This window comes from Solanum lycopersicum, chromosome 7 (genome assembly GCF_036512215.1).
Source record: "Solanum lycopersicum chromosome 7, SLM_r2.1".
NCBI classification, from domain to species: Eukaryota; Viridiplantae; Streptophyta; class Magnoliopsida; order Solanales; family Solanaceae; genus Solanum; species Solanum lycopersicum.
The window spans coordinates 57186886-57211548 of NC_090806.1; the positions used below are offsets into that span (position 1 = coordinate 57186886).

The 24663-nt window shown below is 34.5% G+C and overlaps 2 protein-coding genes across 2 annotated transcripts; both read left to right on the top strand.

Moving 5' to 3' along the window:
- Positions 1 to 7217: 7217 nt before the first annotated feature.
- Positions 7218 to 8037, top strand: LOC138337524 (uncharacterized). Its single transcript, XM_069287439.1, has 2 exons — positions 7218 to 7515; positions 7655 to 8037. The coding sequence occupies exons 1-2, from the start codon at positions 7218 to 7220 to the stop codon at positions 8035 to 8037; spliced, it is 681 nt and encodes a 226-aa protein (XP_069143540.1).
- A 12443-nt stretch (positions 8038 to 20480) lies between these two features.
- Positions 20481 to 24663, top strand: LOC101248795 (pentatricopeptide repeat-containing protein At5g50390, chloroplastic). Its single transcript, XM_069286960.1, has 3 exons — positions 20481 to 22895; positions 23906 to 23972; positions 24181 to 24663. Exon 1 carries the CDS (start codon positions 20748 to 20750, stop codon positions 22860 to 22862), a length of 2115 nt encoding a protein of 704 aa, XP_069143061.1. The 5' UTR covers positions 20481 to 20747; the 3' UTR covers positions 22863 to 22895; positions 23906 to 23972; positions 24181 to 24663.

The following is a 24663-nucleotide window of genomic DNA, read 5'->3' on the forward strand; positions in this document are numbered from 1 at the left end:
GGAAGTGTTCCTCCGGGCCTCTGGTGTTCATACTTTACCTGCTGACAATTTGGACATTTGGCAACAAAATCAACAATGTCGCGCTTCATTCTACTCCACCAAAAGTGTTGCTTTAGGTCACGGTACATCTTGGTTGCACCAGGATGTATAGAATATCCGGAACTATGAGCCTCTGTATGAATAGTGTGGATCAAATCATCAACACGGGGCACACATACCCTTCCCATAATTCTCAAAACACCTTCCTCATCCATTATTGCTTCTTTAGCCCCTCCTCGCAACACCATATCCCAAATTCGGCTTAGTTTCTCATCATCAAACTGTTTTCCCTTGATCTTGTCAAGAAAAAAAGATCTCGCCTCCACACTGGCCAAAAATCCTCCCTTCTCATTTACTTCCAACCTCATAAAGTCGTTAGCCAGAGTCTGAACCTCTCTAGCCAGTGGGCGTCTAGAAACTTGTAAGTGGGCTAAACTACCCATGCTCCATGCTTTTCTACTTAAGGCGTCTGCCACAACATTAGCCTTTCCTGGGTGATACAAGATGGTAACATCATAATCCTTCAGTAGTTCCATCCAACTCCTCTGTGTCAAATTCAAATCCCCCTGAGTAAAGACATACTGTAGGCTACGATGATCCGTATAGACTTCACACTTGACCCCATATAGATAATGTCTCCATTGCTTTAATGCAAACACAACTGCGGCCAATTCCAAATCGTGGGCCAGATAGTTACGTTCATGCACCTTTAATTGCCTCGAAGCATAAGCAATTACATTCTTCTCTTGCATTAGCACTGCACCCAAACCAGAATAGGATGCATCACAATAAACAATGAAGTTCTTACCCTCTACTGGCAAGGTAAGGATAGGTGCAGTAGTCAGCAAGGTCTTGAGTTTCTGAAAGTTTTCTTCACATTCATCCGGCCATACAAATGGAACATTCTGCTTAGTCAAGTTCATCAATTGGGAAGCAATAGAAGAGAATCCCTTGACAAATCGACGGTAGTAGCTGGCTAAACCAACAAAGCTCCTTATTTCTGACACATTAGTAGGTCTTACCCAATTTCTCACTGTTTCAATCTTAGAAGGATCCACCATCACTCCATCCTTAGAAACCACGTGCCCCAAAAAGGACACTGAATCTAGCCAAAACTCACACTTGGAGAATTTGGCAAAAAAGCCTTTTCTCTCTTAACACTTCCAACACAATTCTCAAATGCTCCTCATGTTCCTTCTTACTCTTGGAGTATATCAGTATATAATCAATAAATACGATCACAAAGAGATCCAGATCCCGTTCATCAAGCTCATGAAAGCAGCAGGGGCATTCGTAAGACCAAAAGACATTACTACAAATTCGTAATGCCCATACATGGTTCGAAAAGCAGTCTTTGGCACATCCGTTGCCCGTATTTTCAATTGATGATAACCGGATATCAAGTCAATCTTAGAGAAGACACAAGCACCTTGTAACTGATCGAACAAGTCATCAATGCGAGGAATGGGATACTTGTTTTTAATAGTTACCTTGTTCAATTGCCGGTAGTCTATGCACATCCGAAAACTCCCATCCTTCTTCTTCACAAATAACACCGGAGCACCCCAAGGGGATGCACTTGGTCTAATGAAACCTTTACTTAACAACTCTTGAAGTTGGGCCTTTAACTCCCTTAACTCTGCTGGAGCCATTCTATAAGGAGGTATGGAAATGGGGCCAGTACCCGGCTCCAGATCAATGCAAAAGTCAATATCTCTATCCGGTGGCATACCAGGAAGGTCTGCAGGAAACACATCCAGAAACTCACGGACTACCGGAACCGACTCAATTGAAGGTACCTGGGTAGTATCATCCCGGAGATGTGCCAAGAAAGCTGAGCACCCTTTACTAACCATTCTCTTAGCACGAAGAAAGGAGATGATACAAACTGGACTGGAAGTGTAGTCACCCTCCCACACTAACGGATCTGTCCCAGGCTTGGCCAACGTTATAGTTTTAGCATTACAATCTAAGATTGCGAAATTTGGAGAAAGCCAAGTCATACCCAGAATTACATCAAAATCAACCATTTCTAAGATAACCAAGTCTACATGAGTATTACTCTCCATAAAAGTCACAAGACAAGACCTATACACCTTTTCGACTATCACAGACTCACCCACCGGAGTAGAAACACGAATAGGCATGTCAAGCAATTCACAATGTAAATTAAGACCAGTAGCAAATGAGGAAGATACATATGAAAATGTGGATCCAGGATCAAATAATACAAAAGCCATGCAATCACCAACCAAAAGATTACCTGTGATGACAGCATCAGATGTCTCCACTTCAGATCTCCCAGGGAAAGCATAACAATGGGCCCTATCACCTGTCTGCCCATTGCCTCTACCAGGTTGCGCTGCAGTAGTTCCCATTTGTCCGTCACCCCGGCCGTTTTGGTGACCACCATTACCTCGGCCACCACGCCCTCCAGAATGACGGCCTCTTCCATGACCACCTCTACCTCTGACTATTTGAGGTCTGTAACTCTGTTTTGGACAATACCTCTTAATGTGTCCAGTCTCCCCATATCCATAACACTCTCTGGATTCAAGCATAGGTCTCTGTGAGAATGACGAAGTCTGGGGATAACCTCCAAACTCAGAGAAGTGTTGACCGGTCTGCGGTGGACCCCCAACTACAGTCTGCAGTGAAGACTGAATAGGTCGGGCTGGATAACCTCCTGAACCCTGCCCTCTGGAGTAAGAACCATTAAACTCACCTCCCTTACGAAACCTTTTAGATGTCGATGCCATGGTGAAGTCATCTGGCTTCACTCTCTCCACCTCTATCACGAAGTCTGCCACTTCCTGAAAGGATTTTGCTGTAGCCGCTACCTGTAAGGCTGAAATCCGCAAATCAAACCTCAACCCCTTCACAAAACGGCGAATCCGCTCTTGTGGACTGAAGCAAAGCTGGGTGGCATACCTGGATAATGCACGGAACTTAGCCTCATACGCAGTCACCGACATCTTGCCTTGCTCTAGGCTCAAGAACTCATCTCTCCTCCTATCCCTTAAGGTCCGGGGGGATATACTTCTCCATAAATAAGCTAGAGAATGACGCCCAAGTCATAGGTGGTGCCTGTGCGGGTTGACACTCAACATGTCACCGCCACCACATTTTGGCATTTCCCTGAAACTGATAGGTTACAAACTCAACGCCAAATCGTTCCACTATGCCCATTTAATGTAGTAACTCATGAAAATCAACCAGAAAATCGTAGGCATCCTCGGATTCAGCACCCTTGAAGACTGGAGGTTTCAATTTCAAGAACTTACTGAAAAGTTCATGCTGATCGCTTGTCATTATAGGCCCTGTAGTCAAACGAGGAAACGTGCCTATTTCCAATGAGGCATCCATGCGGGGAGCCTCAGCAGCAGCCTGTCGTACTTCCGGAACCTGAGGTGCTGGTGCAGAAAACACTGGAGGTGTCTGGCCTTGATCAGTTAACCCGCTAAGATAAGCAAGAACCTGATTAATCATCTCTGGGGTAGGTTGGGGTGGTAATTCCTCATTCTGCACTTGCTCACTTTACCCTTCCTCACCCTCTCTTACTACTTTCTCAGTCGGTGGAGGAGTCACCGCCCTAGTACTAGATGGGACAGGTGCTTGTCCTCTTCCTCCAGAGAACGTCCTCCCACGACCTCTACCACGACCCCTTGTCACTGCTCCTCTTCGAGCTACAGCCCCAGTGGCTGGCTCAGACGCACCCTCTCCTGCCGGTGCTGGTGTTGGCGTAGTTGTTGCTCTAGTTCTAACCATCTGCGAAATAGAGTGAAGATGGTCAGATACCAATTTGTTTCACCTAGATACCAATTGGATCAAAGTAATAGCACGAACGAAAGAAAGAATGGGATTTTCCTAAGGTCTTATAGCCTCTCAAAGAAAAGTAAAGGCGTCCCCCTACCGTTCATTAAGACTCTACTAGACTCGTTCTTGTGTGATGAGACCAACGAACCAAATGCTCTGATACCAAGTTTGTCACGACCCATAACGGGTCGCGAGTGGCACCCACACTTATCCTACTATGTGAGCTAACCAACCAATCTAAACCCCAACATTTCAACCATAAATAACATAATATAATGCGGAAGACTTAAACCCATTAATGCAAATCGATTAAATAACTTCTAAAAACTCAATACTTATTATTCCCAAAATCTGGAAGTCATCACCACAAGAACATCTATCCTCAATATACTAAATCTAAGAATATCTAGGAAGCTAAAATAATAAACAGCTAGTCCATGCCGGAACTTCAAGGCATCAAGACATGAAGAAGAAGATCCAGTCCAAGCTAGAAGCATTAGCTCACCCTGAGATCCGACGTGATAAAGACTGGCTAGAGTTGCGGTTGAGTTGAAGACGATGGCACGTTTGCTGCACTCCACAAATAACAAAGAAAAACAATTACAAGTAGGGGTCAGTACAAAACACGAGTGCTGAGTAGGTATCATCGGCCAACTCAAAATAGAAAACAATATATTTCAGATAATAACATAAAATCAACTAATATTCTTAACAGGTGATAGCGACAAGTATAAGAATCATTTACAACATCACCAAACACATCTATGAGGACTCAAGCCTCCACATCATACTCTTTTTGGGAAACAGGTTCTTTAGATTGAGTATATTAACATATTTCAAGATTCATTCTCTTTACTAATCCTGGTGTCGGAACGTGACACTCCGATCCATCCACTATCCTGGTGTCGAAACCTGACACCCGATCCATATACTATCCTGGTGTCGAAACGTGTCTTTCCGATCCATATACTATCCTGGTGCCGAAACGTGACACCCGATCCATATACTATCCTGGTGTCGGAACGTGACACCCGATCCATATACTATCCTGGTGTCGGAACGTGACACCCGATCCATCTACTATTCTCAATCTTTTAGTTCATCAAGCCTTCTTTTATACCAAGGCATCATTATTAACAAAAAGATTTTAGGGTTTAAGATTCAACAACTTCATCATGCTAATTCATCAAAATTATGTAATCATATCATACATACACACAATAAAGCAACATAGGAGACTTTACATACTACCCAATACATATCATTCGCTATTAAGAGTTTACTATGAAATAGCATAAATCATAACCTACCTCCACCAAAGAATTGTGATCAAGCACTCTACTTTCCCAAAGCTGCGTTCTTCCTCTCTCTCAATCGATCGTTTCTCCCTCTCTCTCTGTTCTTTTTCTTTTTCTTATTCAAACCCTCTTTCTTTTACCCTAATTAGCATATAATTAAGTATAAAAGATTATAAAATACCCCACTACTTGTTTCAAGGTTCTCTTTTTTAACCCCCAAGTAATTAAATTATTAACATTAAACCACTAACTTTATAATTATAAGCAGGAATAGTCCAAAACGCCCCTTCAAATATTCAACAGAAATCCGACCCAGTCAGGGTCACGCAGCCTGTGACGGTCCGTCACAACTGTGATGGTCCGTCCTGCACGTCCGTCACAAAGTTCAGAGAGTTAATTCTGCGGAAGGATTTGTGACGGTCCGTCGAGCCCTCAACGGTCCGTCCTGCCATTTCGTCGTGAAGTTCAGAGAGTCGATCTCAGTACCCAAATTTCTAAATTCTAAGTGTTTTGGAACGAGACACCCTCGATGGTCCGTCGTGCCCATGACGGTCCGTCGTGGGATCCGTCGACCCAGACAGTGATTTTCAGAAATTAACTCTGCTTCTCCAAACGACTAAACAGGTCGTTACATTAATAGGTAAATAAAGTAATGTTTTCTTATTTCTTAAAAACTATTTTTCTTATATGTAATATATTTATGTTATTTTTTTTATAGGTATGATCAAATTCAAAATGCAGTGAATTATTGTACACAAATTGTAAATAATAATGTTATGGGTGATGAACGAGTTGGTGAGTTGCACAATGATGAACCTTCCGAGCATGAATTAACAGACAGTGATGATATGTATGACGGCGATGATGATAATGTGGATAATGCACCTAATGAATCCGTTGAAGATCAAAGTATTAATTATCATTCTACAGCGATTCCATACTTAGATCACACTGACGAAAATGCAGAAGATTTTATCTACACGAGAGATGATGGTTCCATTCGAACGACACTTTGGAATCCAAACAATCCTAAACATATCCAGTCAGGTTCGATTGTTGAAAACTAAATATTTTATAGTTGTTTATTTATTTATTTATTTATTTCATGTTGATTAATTTAATTTGTATATGCAACTAGGTATGTTATTTATGAATAAGATGCAAATGAAATCTGTAGTAAGAGCATACAGTCTTGCTATTAAAAAAGAATTTCTTTGTGATCAATCCAAAAGTAAAAGTTGGAAAGTTATTTGCAAGCGTCATGAGTTAGGGTGTGATTGGATGATTAGGTTTAGAGAGATTTCAAGCGGTATGTGGAAGACAGGAAAAATGATTGAACCGCATACTTGTCTTACAGATAACTATAAGGAGGATTATTTCAATTTGAATGATCACATGATTGACACTTCATTAATACCATATGTTATATAAAATCCGGACATAAATATTAAGATGATCCGTGAAATTATCAAAGGAAAACATCACTATACTCCTAGTTATAGAAAAGAACAAAAAGGTCGAAGAAAAGCATTTCGAATGGTTTATGGTGATTTTAAAAGTTCATTTAAGGCATTACCTCGATACATGGCTGCACTACAATTATTCAATCCAGGCACTATTATTGAGTGGGAGCATCATTCTACAACAATGCAAGGTGAGCAAATTTTTAAATTTCTTTTTTGGGCTTTTAAACAGAGCATTGATGGTTTCAAAAGTTGTAGGCCGGTCATTTCTATCGACGGCACACATCTTTATGGTTTGTATGATATCAAATTGTTAATTGCGGTTGGAATTGTTGCGAATGAAAATATTTTTCCACTTGCATATGCTTTAGTTGCACGTGAGAGTTTTGAGTCTTGGTCATGGTTTCTCAAGTTATTATGGACACATGTAGTTTGTGAATGACAATGAATTGGTCTTATTTCTGACCGTCATCAAGAAATCTTGCAGTGCGTTCAATCTTATGATTGGTTGAGTCCACCCGACACATATCATAGATTTTGTGTTCGACACTTAAAAGCAAATTTTAATAAAAAAATTATAAATAGTGAACTCGAAAATCTAATGTGGTTGGCTGCTACTGAGCATCAGGAGAAAAAGTTTATGCAACAGATGCAACAAATCAAAACATTGTCTCCTGCAGCATATGAATGGTTAAATGAATTTCCTTTGGAAAAATGGACAATGTATAAGGATGGTGGTCGTAGATGGGGTGCCATGACGACAAATGTGTCTGAGTCATATAATGGTTTATTGAAAAAAGCTCGGGGGCTTCCTGTGACTGCCATGGTTCGAATGACGTTCAAAGCTCTCGTTGATCGTTTTGTCGAAAGAAACAATCTAGCAATTGCATTACTTCAAAGTAATATGTCATGACCTCTTGCGATAGATAAAAAAATTTAATGATTATTATCAAAGAGCTCAAGGGCACACAGATATGATGACTTACAACACAGTTGATGGAGTTTTTGAAATTCTTACTTTTGCTCATGATGGTAAAGGTGAAAATGTCCACAAGGTTACTGCAAAAGGTAAGAAATATTCTTGTGGAAAGTGGAGAAACTATCATATGCCTTGTTCGCATGCCATCAAATTTTGTGGACTTCGCGGAATCGAGCCAAAATCTTATGTAAGTAAATTCTACAGTGCAAAATATGACAAACGAACATACAGTGAGACATTTAATCAAGTGGGTGATGAAATGTATTGGCCACCAGCTTCTTTTAATTTAATTGCAAATACTGAATATTTGCGGACAAGTGGTACGCAAGGAAGAAGCCGACTTAAGAATGATATGGATATAGCTCCGGCTCGCATGACTGGAAAATGTAGTGTTTGTAAGGAGACAGGTCACACAAAGGCACGATGTCCTTCTCGATTTTAAATATTTTGTATATGTTTTTAAGGTTAATGTGTTTTTATTATCTTGTTATTAATATTATGATATATCTTTTATATTTATTTGTTGACATGAATTTAATTTGTCTTGTGCATTTTAAATATTGTACGTATAATATCTTTACATTATTATTATATTATTGATTTGAACTCTATTAAAAAATAATGATTTGACCTAATATAAAAAGTATTGATTTGACCTAACATAAAAAGTATTGATTTGACCTATGACATAAAGAAAATTAAATCCTGCAAACTTGTTCAAACATAAAAAAATGTTGACATAAAAATTATTGATTTGACCTATGATATATCTTTTATATTTATTTGTTGACATGAATTTAATTTGTCTTGTACATTTTAAATATTGTACGTATAATATCTTTACATTATTATTATATTACTGATTTGAACTCTATTAAAAATAATGATTTGATCTAATATAAAAAGTATTGATTTGACCTAACATAAAAAGTATTGATTTGACCTATGACATAAAAAAATTAAATCCTGCAAACTTGTTCAAACATAAAAAAAAAAAAGGGAAAGAATCTCATTACTTTGTTCAAACTTGCACGAAACAACAAAATTTACATATGTCAAAATTCGAATCTTCAGCCTTTTAGAATAAAGGTGCATAAAAAAAATTATTCTTCTGAATCCGAATCTTCTACATCTTCATTTTCAAAATCTTCCTCATTTTGATAGTGACTGCCTGTTCCACATCTAGTTGATTTGTGTAGCCTAGATGTTCTCCGAGGTGAATTTTGTTTATTAAGAACTAAATTTTGTGAAGCCCCAGCATTAAATCTTGAATCATCAAATACAGTTACTTATAATACAATATAACATAATATAATCAAATAAACATGCAATAAAAATAAAAAAAATTATAAAAAGTTAAAAAAATTGTATGAAAATTATTATACTTACATTCGAAAAATTCAATCTTCCACCAAATGGAGAATTATGTATAGGAAATTCACGCATACCATGTTGAAAACCATATTGAGATCCACTAAATTACGCAAACCCAGATATTGGAACCTGCGGAGTTACAAAACCAACTGTTTGCTGACTAGAAAAATTCGAATTAGTGTTAGAGGGCCCTGCATAAAAATCAAACGTGGGATAATAAGGCTCGGGAGTCGCCACATTAGCGTTAGAGGGCCCTGCAGAAAAATCAGTTGTTTCACCAGCGGTCCTTCTACCTCGACGAGCACCCTCTCTCGGTGTTGTTTGTCGTGATCGGCGAGATACTTGTACTGGTGGTGGTTCATCGTATTGAGTGGGAGGATTGCAATCAGGATCAAAGCTCAATCGCGTTCCCTGAAAGGCCGCATTCATTGACTCCATTGAAATACGAGCGACTTCCTCTGCATATTGTCTCATTTCATTAGATTGATTTTCATCATTTTCAATCATCCGAGCTTGACGATACTGCATTTCATGACCCCTAACCTATAATGAATAAACAAATATTAATAACAAAAAAATTATTAAAGATTGACATAATAATTTAAAATTTACATAATATACATACTAATGCCTCATGTCTTCCTGCCATGTGTTGATACTCTTTTGTACAACATGTTGTGGATTTCCAATGACCATGCGGGTATGCCTCATGTACCAACGAAAGTAATCTGTTTGATCACTTACAAATGGAGGTCGAAATATACGATTGTGACGTTGTTCCCATAAATATTGTGTATAGTTAAATGCATCTATATCTTCTTGTTTTATTTTGGATCGTTTATCACACTTAAAATGATATTCAGAAAATTGGGTACACGGTTCAGGAATATGTTGTAAATAACCGAACTGTCTCACAACACGATCAATCATGTGCCACTCACGATAAATTTCATAAATCAGTGGCACCTGTGCCATGCAGACACGTTGTCCTGACCGACACCACTCAGGCAATCCATTAATAACATCTTCCGAATAAGGCTGCCAAATAAACTATTAAAAAATAATTAAGTAAGATAATTATAAAAACAACATTGGCAGAAAAAAATATTTACGTGAAAATGAACAATCTTACAAAATAATTTTTTTGTACCATTGTGTCATTTAAAGATCTACCAAATATATTCTTATTTAAAATAAAATAAACTATGAATAGTTTAAGATACTAATAATATTAAATACTTGTTCATCAGTTAGATTATCTAGTACATCCCTAATCACACGATTACAGTTCATGCCTCATTTCGATGATTTCTACCTCGCGTCCATTTACGTGCAAGCGCAGGTGAAGCCTCAAGTTGATTGGTTCTTAGAGGCTTTGGCAATGGTTGCAGGGGAATAATTCTTTCCCATGCCCAAATCTACAATAAATAAATTCACCATTACTTATAATGCACTTAAATTTAAAAGTGCATATTACTAGTATATAAAAAATATTTAATTAAAAAATATGTATACCTGCACTAAAGAGAGAAATCCACAAACTTCATTTGATTTTTTCATTGACGCACGGCATAAACAATTATACAAATATGATAATGTGTCCGATTCCCATGCTTGAGTTGACATTAAATCTAAATTTCTCATGTCAATCAAAATGTCCAAATTAATCTTATTATTAGATTTATCCGGAAATATTGATCCACCACATAACCATAATAAATATAATCTAAATCTTTGTTGAACTTCATGCTCAGTTGAGTTATCATTAATAACTTCCAAACCTTCGATATACTCAATCAATTTATATGTTAACAATCTAATAACACCAGAAAAACAACTAGTATCGGGTAACCATCCTGTTAATTGAAAAATCATTTCTTGTCTACCTATAATCCCTAAAGAATCAGCTCCATTTAAAATTATAGGACTACCATCTACTACCATTCCGAATAAAATTTCAATATCTTGTAAAGTTATGGTAGCCTCGCCAGTTCGCATGTGAGAAGTATGAGTTTCCGGACGCCACTTTCAATTAAAGCAGAAATTAATCCGGAGTCATACGACACACATCCAACATCAAGAATTACTTTAAATCTACAATTTTCAAAATATTGAAGGATGCGAGAATGTAATGGATGATATTTTAAATGTTGCCAAAATTCAATATCACCACGACGCGTATATAAGCAAGTCCTCTTTTCTTTTATGCTACCATTCCAAATTCCTTCAGAACGATGATGAACTTGAATTTTTAATACATCATGCTCTACTGGATCAGGATGTAGGTATAAATTTGACAGATGCATATCTATACACAAAAAATAAAAAGAAATATTAACATTAATATAAGTATCAAACGATTGAATATATCAACAATATCATATAAAAGTATAAAATTAATTAAAATAAATTAAAAATAAAATAAATTTAAACTCACCTTATAAAGAAAATGCTTTTAAAAACTTTAGAAAATTTGAAGAATAACAAGAATTTTAAGATTGTCGAAGATTGAAAGTAGATTGGAAGATTGAAAGATTGTTGGTAGATTGGAAAATTGAAAGTAATATGAATATGAAGGATAAGTCCAATTGATAGCATTGAAAGTACGGAAAATGGCCTAAAATACCCTTGTAGTATTGAAAATGGTACAAAATTACCCTTCATCCATCTATTGGCTCCAAAATGCCCTTTTCATCCACCTATTGGCTCCAAAATGCCCTTATCATCCACCTTTGGGTTCAAAATTGACTACTTTAATTATTTTAAAATTAAACTCTTTAAATATTTTTAAAAATACTTGGCATTGAACTATTGATTATAATTTTAATTTATTAATATAATTTATAAATCAACCCACTACCCACTCATTACTAACAAACCTCACCCAATTAATAATCCAATTATTATAAGAAAATCGTCATAAACACTACTAAAACACGATGAAATTATAGATTCCTGAAAATGACATTGAAAATTATTCGAGTCCGAATCGAAGCCCCAATTAAATTTAGGTTGAGACGCTTATTTAGGAGGACACTTTCTTTCAAACTTGAATTAGAAATTTATGATTAAAGGTAAAGATGTAATACATCCCGAATTAATTCATGCACTTTTTTAAATATAATTTTATAAATATTTTTGATTTGTTTTAATACCTTTAATGTATTATTTTCAAAAAAAGTTACCTATGAAGTAATATCACATAATTGAGACGTAAGAATAATTAAGATGAACATAGTCAGACTTTTAAGTTTGTCGGTGATTTTTATTTAGCCAATTGAATGTATGATAATTTGCTTCTATAATTTTTAAAAACAATCAATTGGCAGTAGCTTGCATTAAGGGTTTATTAATTTAGAGGAATTTAATTAATAATGGGTGGGTAGTGGATTGATTTATAAATAATACTTATTAATTTAACTATAACAAATAGTTGAGCGTCACGTATTTTAAAATATATTTAAATAATTTAAATATAAAACCGTTAAATAAGTGGTCAATTTTGAACCAACAGGTGGATGACAGGGGTATTTTGGACCCAATAGGTGGGTGGAAAGGGTATTTTGGAGCCAATAGGTGGATGGAGGGTAATTTTGTACCATTTCCAATACTTTAAGGGTATTTTAGGCCCTTTACCGTTGAAAGTATATCAGTACTATTTACATGTGAACACTTTGTTCAACTATTTACAATAAAAACAAATTTTCTAGTATTCTCATGTGATCATCTTTAACTTTATATATATATATATATATAACATTTCGCTTTAAAAGAAATTCAATAATTTTTCTGCCTTTAATATATTTATTACTTTACTTATTTTTAATTTTTTTTAAAATAATGTATATTTTCTTATAAGTTATATATTTAAATTTTAAAAAATATTATAAATTTTTTTATATAAAATCGTTGTTTTAACATTTTTTAATTTTTTTTAAAAAAAATAGCTTCCTGCAGCGATTTAATAAATAATTTAAAAAAAAAAAAAATCGCTGTCAAGGCAGCGATTTATAAAAATAAATTTTTTTTTTATAAAATAAATTGCTGCCACGACAACGATTTATCAAAAAGAATTTTTTTTTGGTTATAAATCGCTGCATTGGCAGCGATTTATATTATAATTTTTTTTTTATTTTATAAATCGCTGCACTGGCAGCGATTTATATTATAATATTTTTTTATAAATCGCTGCACTGGCAGCGATATACCTTATTTTTTTAAAAAAAATATAATTAAAAAGTAATATGAAATCGCTGCCAAGGCAGCGATTTGTAAGAAGCAAAATTTTGAAATCGCTGCTTAGGCAACGATTTCAATTTTTTATTAAAAAAAAACTTTTGCAAAATCGCTGCCTCAGCAGCGATTTTACTTTTTCAGGTGAGGTAAGTCGCTGCACCTGCAGCGATTTTACCGTTTTGATTAATATAAAATTTTATATACCGTTTTGGAATTTTTGTTAATATTTTGTACCCTTTAAGTTTCGGAACCGATTTATTAGCTACTCTAAATTAAATTCTTTAAGCAATGACTTAGGTGCACCATCTTAACTTGTAGATCTTCTTTATCCTTTTTGTCTCTTACCTCTTTTTTTATTATTGATATGAAATTATAAAATGTCCCTCTTTCTTCTATCGTTATTGCTTCATCAAAAGTTGATGGGGCCTCATGTGCTAGGATATGATGTTATAACAAATTAAATGTTCACATGTATATCTCTATACATTCAATCTGCCATTTATCATTTTTTTTTTTAAAAAAAGACCTTCACTTTCTCCATAAGTATACAATTATCTGTCACAATGTATTTGATTTCTTAACTTAAACAAGTATCGTTATTTTTTAGTAGCTTTGAAATTGTAGCAATAACGTCTTCATATGAATCATAATTTTTTTGATAACCATACCATTTATAATGTGATTGATATAAACATTTTTCATATTCCATTGGCGAGATGTGAATCAACATTGTTCTGATTGCTATTTTTTGAACTTAGTAAACTCTAAAATAACGAATGAATGATTAAAATATTTGTGTAATCAAATTTCTGAACGTATAGTTCATAAATCTTCAACTTAATAATCACTCATTTTTTGCTCAATTGAATCAATTTCATTATTCAAGTTTCAAATGCAATTTTTGACTGATTTTGAACCCTAACTTGGATAAGAGTTTGAATAATCGAATTCAAATCACCTATTCCATTTTAGAGTGAAGTTATGGACGTGCCTTATTAATTTTAAAACATTTTATAAAACATCTCTGGTACGATTAACTACTAATTTAGAACCATATATTGTTTATATAGCCTCGTAGTTGGACTAATACACTTTATCACTCGTAGTTTACATCTTTATTTGTTGTTATCATAATACAGATCCAATTGTCATTTCTTAGATAGAATTTCACGTAGAGACAAAATAGAACTGTCAGAATGGACTTAGCCAATGGGGCCAGTCCGACCTAACTCATTATTGGTGTATGGTTGAGATAGAATTTTTCAAACCCATTTAAAATTAGTGCTTATATGCCCGACTCATATAAGTCCTTGGCCCTTGAGATTTGATCAAGGTGCGGTCGGGGTCGATCTATAGGCCAAAACTTATTTTAAGGGTAACTTACAATAATCTCACTAGTAATAATCTAATCACTTACGTACACACTATGTTGTAGTATTGTGAATCTTATGAGGTTTTGGTACGTCTAGATACATGTGTCTCGAAAAATATAGACTCAAAATTAGGTTAATTTGTTCTACATACACTTTATCCAAGTAGATTCGCATGTATCTAGATACATAGACAAATCTCACGCCCTCGCTTCCCTCACATCTTGCTTGTGAGATTCTTATATATCTCGCTCGCATATCTGGAATGTGAGATACACAGTAATTACACTAGATTTTTTATTAGTGTTCTTGAAACAACATCATTGTTTGTCATATTTGATTTGAAAATCTTCTCAATGTCTTGATGGTATAAAATAATAAGTTTGAAAAGAAAAATAAATAAAAAAAGGCTAGTCCGCCCTAGGACTGGTCAATGGAACGGGACGTACCGGTACCATTTTGGTTCGTTTTGGTTCGTCCCGTTTCGATTGCCTACGGGTACGGGATAGTCTGAACCGGTACACCGAACGAGACGGAACCGTGATTTCTATTTTTTATATTTTATATTTTATATAATTTATATTTATATTTTTTATAAATTATATTTTATATTTTATATTTTATATAATTTCTATATATTAAAATTAATTACCCACCACACCCTCCCTTTCCCTAACACTTGGCATTAAAAGCTGCCCTGCGTCCTGCCCGACTGCCCGCCCCCGCTGTCCTGCAGCTTTATCAAAAGTTGCAGCCCCTTGCCCCCCTTTCCAATCCAGCGATTGCAACCCCCCCATTTGGCCTTCCCTTTTCCCAACGGTCATTTTAAAACGGAAAAATTAAAACGGCTATTTTTTTTTGTTTTATAAATCAGAATTGATTTGTAAAAGTTATATAAACAAAGTTACAAACATAAGTTTAAGAGAATATATATTTCCATTCATATTTATAAGATTTAGCGATTACGGATATAAATTATAAAATTTCAAATTTACAATATTTAATTCAGTTCTAAATTCTTAATATCATTTGGTGATTTGGTCATTTGCTGTATTTTGAAAGAGGATTCTTCTTCAGATTTCAAGTTTCAACATCAATATTTTAATTTTCATTATAATTGTTTGTTCTTACACAAACGTTTGATAATTTCGTTTCACTCTCTAATCTTATATTTATTTTTTGTATTTATTATTTGTACTTTGTAAGTTGTTCTTATTATATTATTCGTTCTTGTTAAATTTCATATTTTGTAATTTATAATTTTATATCGTGGAGTCTTCTAAAAAAAAGTGAAAATAAAAAAGGTCTAGTAGAATCAGTAAAAAATTTAGTTAAAAAAATTAATAAAGGTGCTATCTCTTCTAAATCTAAAATTCCTCTTGTTAGAATGAATACAGATGAATTTACGCATGTGAATGAAACTAGTTTTTCCCGTCGATCCTATAAATATTAATTCAGATACTCCTACGATTCCCCATGAACTCTATGAAATACATTATGGTATTAATCAAGAAAATGAAGAAGTGGAAATGGATGAACAATTAAATTTAGATGAAGTAGATTTAGATGATACACCGACTAGCCCCGACCTCAGTAGTATAGGTGCTGAAGCTCCACCTCCGGTTGGAACTACTTGTCCCCCTATTATTCCAACTAGAGGTAAGACCAAGGTACAACGTTATTTAAAATCACATGTGTGAAAATTTTGTTATTTGAATGAAGAAAAAATTTTTAGTATATGTAATATTTGTAAACGACATTTTAAATACACATCTGAGGGACTGGAGGTTCAATGGGGCGATTAAAAAAATATTTGATTAACAAGCATAGTAAAGAGTGGTTTGCATATATGTCTTCTCTTGAAGTTGTTGAAAATTGTAGTGTTGAAGCATCGGCTAGAGGATCAAACATGGTTCAAAGTGAATTAAATTCTTCGAACCCAAGTGGTCCTCTTACACATCAAACCTATAACAAGGATCGTGATCGTGAAAACTTTGCTAAAATGGTTGTTGTTTGTGGTTCACCTTTTAATTTTGGAGAACATCCAAATTTTATTGCATATATTCGTGAAACATATAATCCTAGTTATAAAGGTTTATCAAGAAGCATGGTAAAAAGATATATTTTTGAATTTCAAGAAAAACATTGTCAATATTTACGTGCCTATTTTGAACTAATGGATTATAGAGTTGCTATTACTACTGATATGGGTCGTAGTCCTAATGGTTTTGATTATTTAACTGTTACTGCGCATTGGATCGATTAATAATTGGAATTTACAAAAAAGAATTATGGTTATAAAATTTGTCAAAAAAAACCCGGAATTTATATTGCTACTACTGTGTTGGAAATTTTAGATTTTTTCGTTCTTTGTGATAAAGTCGTTAGTATTACTTTAGATAATGCTTCTGCTAATTTAAATGCTATTAATATGCTAGAACCTAGACTTTGTCCTATTAGTAAATATGTTTTTCATGTTAGATGTTCCGCGCATATATTAAATTTGATTTTTAGTGACGGTGTGAAATTATTTGAAAGTAGTTGTGATAAAATTGATAATGCTTGTTTTTACATTTTTCATATGAATAGTAGTAGTAGAATTAATCAATTTAAAGAACTTTGTAATGCATTTAAACATCCGTTTAGAAAAGTTCCAAAGCATGTAAAAACTAGATGGAATTGCTTTTATGATATGCTTGAAGTTGCTTATGCATATAGGCAACCTATTACTACGCTATTTTATAATCATAATGCTTATCCTGAATTAAAACTTAATGATAGTGATTAGGATGAAGTAAATGAACTTAGAATATTTTTGAAATCATTTTATGATGCTACTAAAAAAAATTTCTGGAATATATTATCCTACTATTTCTGAAATTTTAATACACATATGTGAAATTTCATCTATCTTTTCTGATTATAAAATAAATAATTTATTTACCTCTGCTATTGAAGTTATGATTACAAAATTTAAGAAATATTTTTTTTCATATTCCTCAAATTTATTTAACTGCAATTCTTTTCAACCCCGAATATAAAGAATATGGTTCAAAAGCTATGCATTTATCAGAATTTAGATATTCAACCTGAAGAAGAACCTGGTTTGGTAACATGTCAAAATAGTATAAAATTCTTTGCTAAAGAAATGTATGATAAATATTCTTTCTTAGATAATGTTGAAAATCCTCAAACGTCTATGAATCAAGTAGGTGCTCATGGACGAGTGAAACATAAACTTGGTCGTGACTCTTCTAATAAATGTGAATTTGTTAAATATCTTGAACAGGGTACGGATGATATTACAAACAATGAAGGTATACCGCAACTATTGAACTGGTGGAGGAATCGTGGAACTCAATTCCCAAAACTTAGTAGGATGGTGAAAGATGTGCTTGTAATTTAAGGATCATCAGTAGCTTCGGAGGCAGCTTTCAGCGCGGTAAGATTTCAAATTGGAGACCACAGATATTCGTTAGCAGGAGACAGCTTGGAGATATCAGTGTTATTTAGAGACTGGATAAATGGTGAGCGTAGAAATCAAGGACTTCCAATGTTAGAAAGTCAATTTGAACTTTTCATAGATTCAGCTATTGGATGTGGTAGTGATGATGACATCGAACTTCAAGATCGTCAACGAGCTTTACCAAGACCAGAAGTTGATTACAATCAATTCATAGCTGAGTTAGAAAGAGGATTTACGGGACTATACAACTATTAGTATTACATTCGAGACTTAGTTGAAACAGAACCCTTCCTAGAAGGTGGATGTGTAAACTATGTACCCTACTAATAGTTGTAAATTGAAATTGTAATTTGTTACAAATTTAAATAAATTAAATTGATATTTTTTAATTTTTGTAATTGTTTTATCCTTATTTCAATTTATTTTTTAAAAAATTACAAATTTTATTTATTTAATATTTACAAGACACAAGTTATAAATATAACTTATAAAATAAATATTAATGAATATAAGTAATAACTTATAAAGTATAAACTTGAAAAGATTTAAATTTTGAAAACTTTATTAAACTTTACTTGCAAACTTAACAACAAAAAAATAAAATAAAATATCTTTAAAATAAACTTAAGTAAATAATTATAGTATAAATTTAAAAACTATTAATTTATACTTAGAAAAATAAAAAAATAATTATATTTTCGTAATCCCAAAAAATATCGTTCCGTTTATCCCGTCCCGTTCCATCCCGATCCGTTCCGGTTCCATCTTGGTATATAGTGAAACGGGACAGAACCAATTATTCATTCCGGTAATTCCGATCCGGTTCATCCCGGTACCGGTCAACAGGTTCCGTTCCGGTACCGATTCGTTCCGGTCCAATGAACCGATTCCGGTCCGTTGACCATTCTTAGTCCGCCCCAGCCCTCAGTCATTCTAGAATTGGGTTGTGTTGAACATTTTTAGGCCCTTCAAATTTCTTGGCCGTAGGCTTCGGCCCGATGGAATTGGGTCGGTCCTTTTTGACAAATCTAGATAAAATTATGAATCAATCATTTTTCTCGAGTTGTATAGGAAAAAGCTTCCCATACGAATGGAGATGGGGTGGGAGTGTTGTTCATCTACATCTTATTCCAATGAGTCATATGTTGAATCGTTGCAATTGATGTTCAATTTTGAAAAAATCTTTAGAAAGCTCAAATCTTTGATGATTACATCATTTTATGATTGAGTTATGAAAACTTCTCAATACTTATCCTACATGTGAAACAATTTTTTTTTTAGTTAAAAAATCTATTGCTAGTTGCTCTACTTAGGATTCTCTAGAAAAAATGAGGGTTTTGCTTCTAGCGACGACATGCTTGGTCCTGCTTAAGGAAAAAAATTGTTATGTTTGATAATCAACAAATGTATTACTTGTATGATAATTAGATACCAAAGTGCCGCTTTTTGTTAAATTTTCTCTGAAAAAATATGACGATTAGACATGCTTCCGTACAATATATATTATTATCATATATGCTTTTAAAATATTTTATATCTTACTACGAAGAGTTTTCTATGTAACTTACACTTTGATACATGTAAAACTTACATAAATATACTATAATAAAAAAATATTTATCATTTATAGCAATAACATTTTTTTTTCACTTGACCACTTTTAATTCATTTATAATACAAGTTTAATACATATTACAAAGATAAATTTATTATTCAAATATAATACAAGTTTTAATAATGGATAATACATTTATCACACATTTTAATACACATATAATATAATGTGATAATTTTTTACCAAACAAACGTAATATGTTTCAAAAACAATTATAATTCAAATATATTGCATACATAATTTACTTTTAATACATATTACAGATTTATTACAATATTGCTATAAATGGTAATAAACAAAAAGTATCACTAAAATCAGTAATTATTTTGAAAATGTGTTAATTCATGTAATTTTTCCCTTTTTGTTAATAGATACACAAAAATAGAGAGAGAAACTAGATACATATATCTGAAGTGATTCATATGTACGTGAGATATCAAATACATGAGAGAGTGATGAGCAGGATGGGAGAAAGGCGATGAAGGCGAGCGAGATTTGCTATGTATCCCATATACATGAGAATTCACTTGATTACAATATATTTAGAACAAATTACACTTAAATATGACCATATGTATCCGAGATACATGTATCTCTACATAACTGGAGATCCCAAAAACTAATAAGATACCTAAATAATATTGTGAATTGGAGTGTATCCAAATAATCAACTCATAAACTAATAAGATTTATGTAAGTTAGCCCAATTTTCTTGAAATGGGGCATTTTAATGAGCCCAATCATTTGGTCCTCACTAAGCCCAAAGTTTGAAAAAGCATGGAGAGGTTAGATACCAACTATCAACTACCCAACGTCCCAAAGGCGGATTTTCCAAAGCTGCGAATATCGATTTCCTTCTTTGGAAATACCGAAAACAACTAACTTATAAGGTTTCCGTTTCATTTCAACATTCTTGCGGTATCCGTTCTGGAGATTAGCAAATTCATCAATTTCACCATTGTCACTGAACTGACTGAGAGTTTTTTCACGCCAGCCAGGGATGATTGATTGATGCTCAATTTCTCAAGAATTGGAGGTAACTGTATCTATAATTGATTTTTTAAAACACCCTCGTCAGCTTTTGGTGTTGTATGATCTTGAACATGGACATATCATTGCCGCTGGATCAGCTACGGAGTAGTTGTAGGTATGCGGCCTTCTTGACAGACCCACATGTTCTGCAGGAAAGACTTGTCCTTTCTGGGAATTTCTCCTTATTCAGCAAGAAAAGGTATAGAAATGTGTTTTCTCAGATTAGAAGTTCTCTTTCTGAACATGGGTTTATAAAGCCAAGACCCATGATGAAACCTTCCAAGAGGGAGGAAAATTTAAGTGAAGAAACCAATTCAAAAGTAAATCAGATTGGGGATCCAGGTTCAGGGATTAGTGCTCAAATAGAGAAGCTAGTTTTTCATAAGAGGTATCATGAGGCTCTTGATTTTTTTGAGCTGTTGGAGTGTGAAGGTGATTGTCAGTTAGATAGTAGCACGTATGATGCTTTGGTAACTGCCTGTATTGGGTTAAGATCGATTAGAGGGGTTAAGCGGGTGCATAATCATATGGTTAGTTCTGGATTGGTATTAGACCAGTACTTATGGAACAGGGTTTTAATGATGCATGTCAAATGTAAGATGATGTTAGATGCACGTAGCATATTTGATGAAATGCCCGAGAGGAACTCGATTTCTTGGAATACAATGGTTGGAGGGCTAGTTGATTTGGGGGATTATTTGGAGGCATTTAGGTTGTTTTTTATGATGTGGGAAGAGAATTCTGCTGCTGATCCTCGGATATTTGCGACAATGATTCGAGCATCTTCTGGATTAGAGGTTATTTCTTTGGGACAGCAATTGCATTCTTGTGCTTTGAAAATGGGGGAAGGCGACAATCGTTTTATATCTTGTGCTTTAATTGATATGTATAGCAAGTGCGGTAGCATAGAGGATGCTCAGTTTGTTTTCGATAATATGCCAGAGAAGACCACAGTAGGATGGAATACGATTATTGCTGGTTACGCTCTCCATGGCTATAGTGAGGAGGCTTTATGTTTGTACTATGAGATGCGAGATGCTGGTGTCAAAATGGATCACTTCACATTTTCAATCATTATTAGAGTTTGCACGAGATTAGCTTCACTGGAGCATGCTAAACAAGCTCATGCAGGGCTAGTTCGACATGGATTTGGATTAGATATAGTTGCTAATACAGCATTAGTGGATTTCTATATCAAATGGGGGAGGATAGAAGATGCTCGTAATGTTTTTGAGGGGATGCCCCAAAAGAACGTTATTTCTTGGAATGCCTTAATTGGTGGATATGGTAATCACGGCCGAGGGATTGAGGCTGTTGAACTATTTGAGCGTATGGTTCACGAAGGAATGATGCCAAATCATGTTACTTTCTTGGCTGTTTTATCTGCATGTCGCTATTCAGGTTTATCAGATTATGGGTGGGAAATATTTGAATCAATGAGTAGAGATTACAAGGTGAAGCCTCGTGCAATGCACTATGCATGTATGATTGAATTGTTGGGTAGAGAAGGGCTTTTAGATGAAGCTTTTGCATTAATCAGAGATGCTCCTTTTAGACCTACTATAAATATGTGGGCGGCCTTACTGACAGCCTGTAGAGTCCACAAGAATTTTGAGCTAGGAAAATTTGCAGCTGAGAAACTTTACGGGATGGAACCAGAAAAACTCAGCAACTATGTGATGCTTTTGAATATCTATAACAGCTCAGGCAAGCAAGATGAAGCTGCAGCAGTTGTTCAAACATTGAAGAGAAAAGGACTCAGAATAAAGCCTGCATGCACATGGATAGAAATAAAGAAGCAACCCCATGTCTTTCTGTCTGGAGATAAGTGCCATGTGCAAACCAAGGAGATATATGAAAAAGTGGATGAGCTTATGCTGGAGATCTCTAAGTATGGCTATGTTACGGGGGGGAAAACCTTACTACCCGACGTAGATGAACAGGAACAAAAATCACCACATTATCACAGTGAAAAGTTGGCAATATCTTTTGGGCTCATAAGCACATCCAGTTCAACCTCACTGCAACTTGTTCAGAGTCATAGGATTTGCAACAATTGCCACAATGCAATTAAGTTGATAGCCATGATTACTAAACGAGAAATTGTTATTAGGGATGCCAGCAGGTTTCATCGATTCAAGAACGGCACTTGTTCTTGTGGTGACTACTGGTGATTGGATTTTAACCTACATGTGAACCATACTTTTGTATGTAATTCAAATATTTTACTGATTCTTCTTTGTTGTCATGAGTATTTCAAAATCATATGGATATACCTCATTGTTCTCTCTGGAGATCAATACAATTTTTTTATCATATGATCGTTCCTGAAGACTTGCTTATTCTACTTGTGATTTTTATCTGACAAATTGGTTCCACCAATAAGCCCAGAAATTGTGCGCATATATGTAATATTTGCATCTTTATCAGCTGATGCAAATTTGCTTTTCTTCTGAAGAAAATTATTTATGGATGTCTACAGTCAAACTTCTAAGCTTCATCTGAGTTCCTGTTTTTTTCTTTCTTTCATTCCCTTTTGGTGCTAGGGATATAAAATTGTTTGTGATACAGTGTCCATAAAGATATTTCAATGTGAACAAGAACTTAATTGTGGTTCCTTGAAGACCCATTATGAGTTCTAATTAAACTTTTTTTTTTCTGTAAGAAAAAGAGCAAATATTGCTATTTCTTATCTTTTTTATTGAACTATAGTTTTGATAAATTTTTTCTTATGATATTTTATCCTGAGATTTCTTCTGTCAAGATATACTAATAAGATAATGAAGTAGAATCTTATTATTGCATTTGATTAAGATAAGAAGTTCAAGAGGTTTGATCTCATGCTTAAAATGATACTAGTTCATAGCTTCATATTAGTTGTAAGTTTTAACTTGCTGGCAAAGAAAATTCGCCACTTGAGAATGGGTTAAGATAGTCAGGTTCATTAAAAATATAGGTGAAGGATAGTACTTATGTTGAAACAGAGTTCAAATCAGGTACATCATATCTTCTACTTTTACTGATAAAATAAAGATATTCTGGTGCTAGAGATCTGCATAGGTATCTATGATTTTGAAAGGACTTGTGGAAGTGAAATTCATTAGGCATTTCCTCGTAGTTCAAAACTATCAGCAACTCATGTCTCCTTTTCTGATAAAATTATCACGATATTCACCGTCCTCTAGACCTGATAAGCTATTGATTCATGTAAGCACAGGGTGAACATGAGACTGATCAAGTGGCAACAGAAACTTAGGAAGCTCCAAGGCATATTGGGAGAAAAGGTAAACTCTTTTATGTGAAAGCATTGGGCACGATTCGCCACATTGATCTGTTTCTTTCCTTATCTCCTTTCTTTGACAGCTTGATCTGTTGTCTGTCATCCAGTAACCTGTGTGACTGACATGATTGATTGCAAGAGGCACTACTTTAGCTCTGTATTATGCTAGTTATTCATATATCTTATGTTTCTGCATCATTTGCTTTGAAAAGGTACCTGCCTAGTTTGTTTCAGATGGAAGAGCTAAGCAACAGACCATGGCGGGGCAGGTGGGCAGTAGATACCTGTTAGAATAACTGTTTGCTGAGTATGCTCTTCAGATCAATTTTCTTGACTCAGGGAAGGCACTTATTTGGTGGTCCTATCAATTTCATCCATCTTTTTGTGTCAGAGAACCATGTCAACTGCCGATTGAGGTCATCAAGTTACTTGTAGTCATCTTCCTCATTCTTATCAAATTCTGTAATCCCTAAATAAGTAGATTACACAAGGAATTGATACAGGACATCTCAAAAGCCTTTTTTTCTCTTGGCTACTGTTAGGCTTTTAAATAAATAATAATCGCAATCAATGCTTGTGAAAATGATCGCTGCAACTCAGGAACGCTCTCTTTCTTAAGCATTAAAAGCTATGGATAGAATTATCTTGTTTCCTCTTCTGTTTATATTTTAGTCCATTTCTTTTCCTTGTTGTGA

Bases quoted from the DNA above. Each gene is read 5' to 3' on its own strand.
- LOC101248795 (XM_069286960.1), top strand. From the start codon at position 20,748: ATGATCTTGAACATGGACATATCATTGCCGCTGGATCAGCTACGGAGT.
- LOC138337524 (XM_069287439.1), top strand. From the start codon at position 7,218: ATGTGGTTGGCTGCTACTGAGCATCAGGAGAAAAAGTTTATGCAACAG. The intron at 7,516-7,654 runs GTAATATGTCAT...ATGATGGTAAAG, and splicing joins AGCAATTGCATTACTTCAAA to GTGAAAATGTCCACAAGGTT.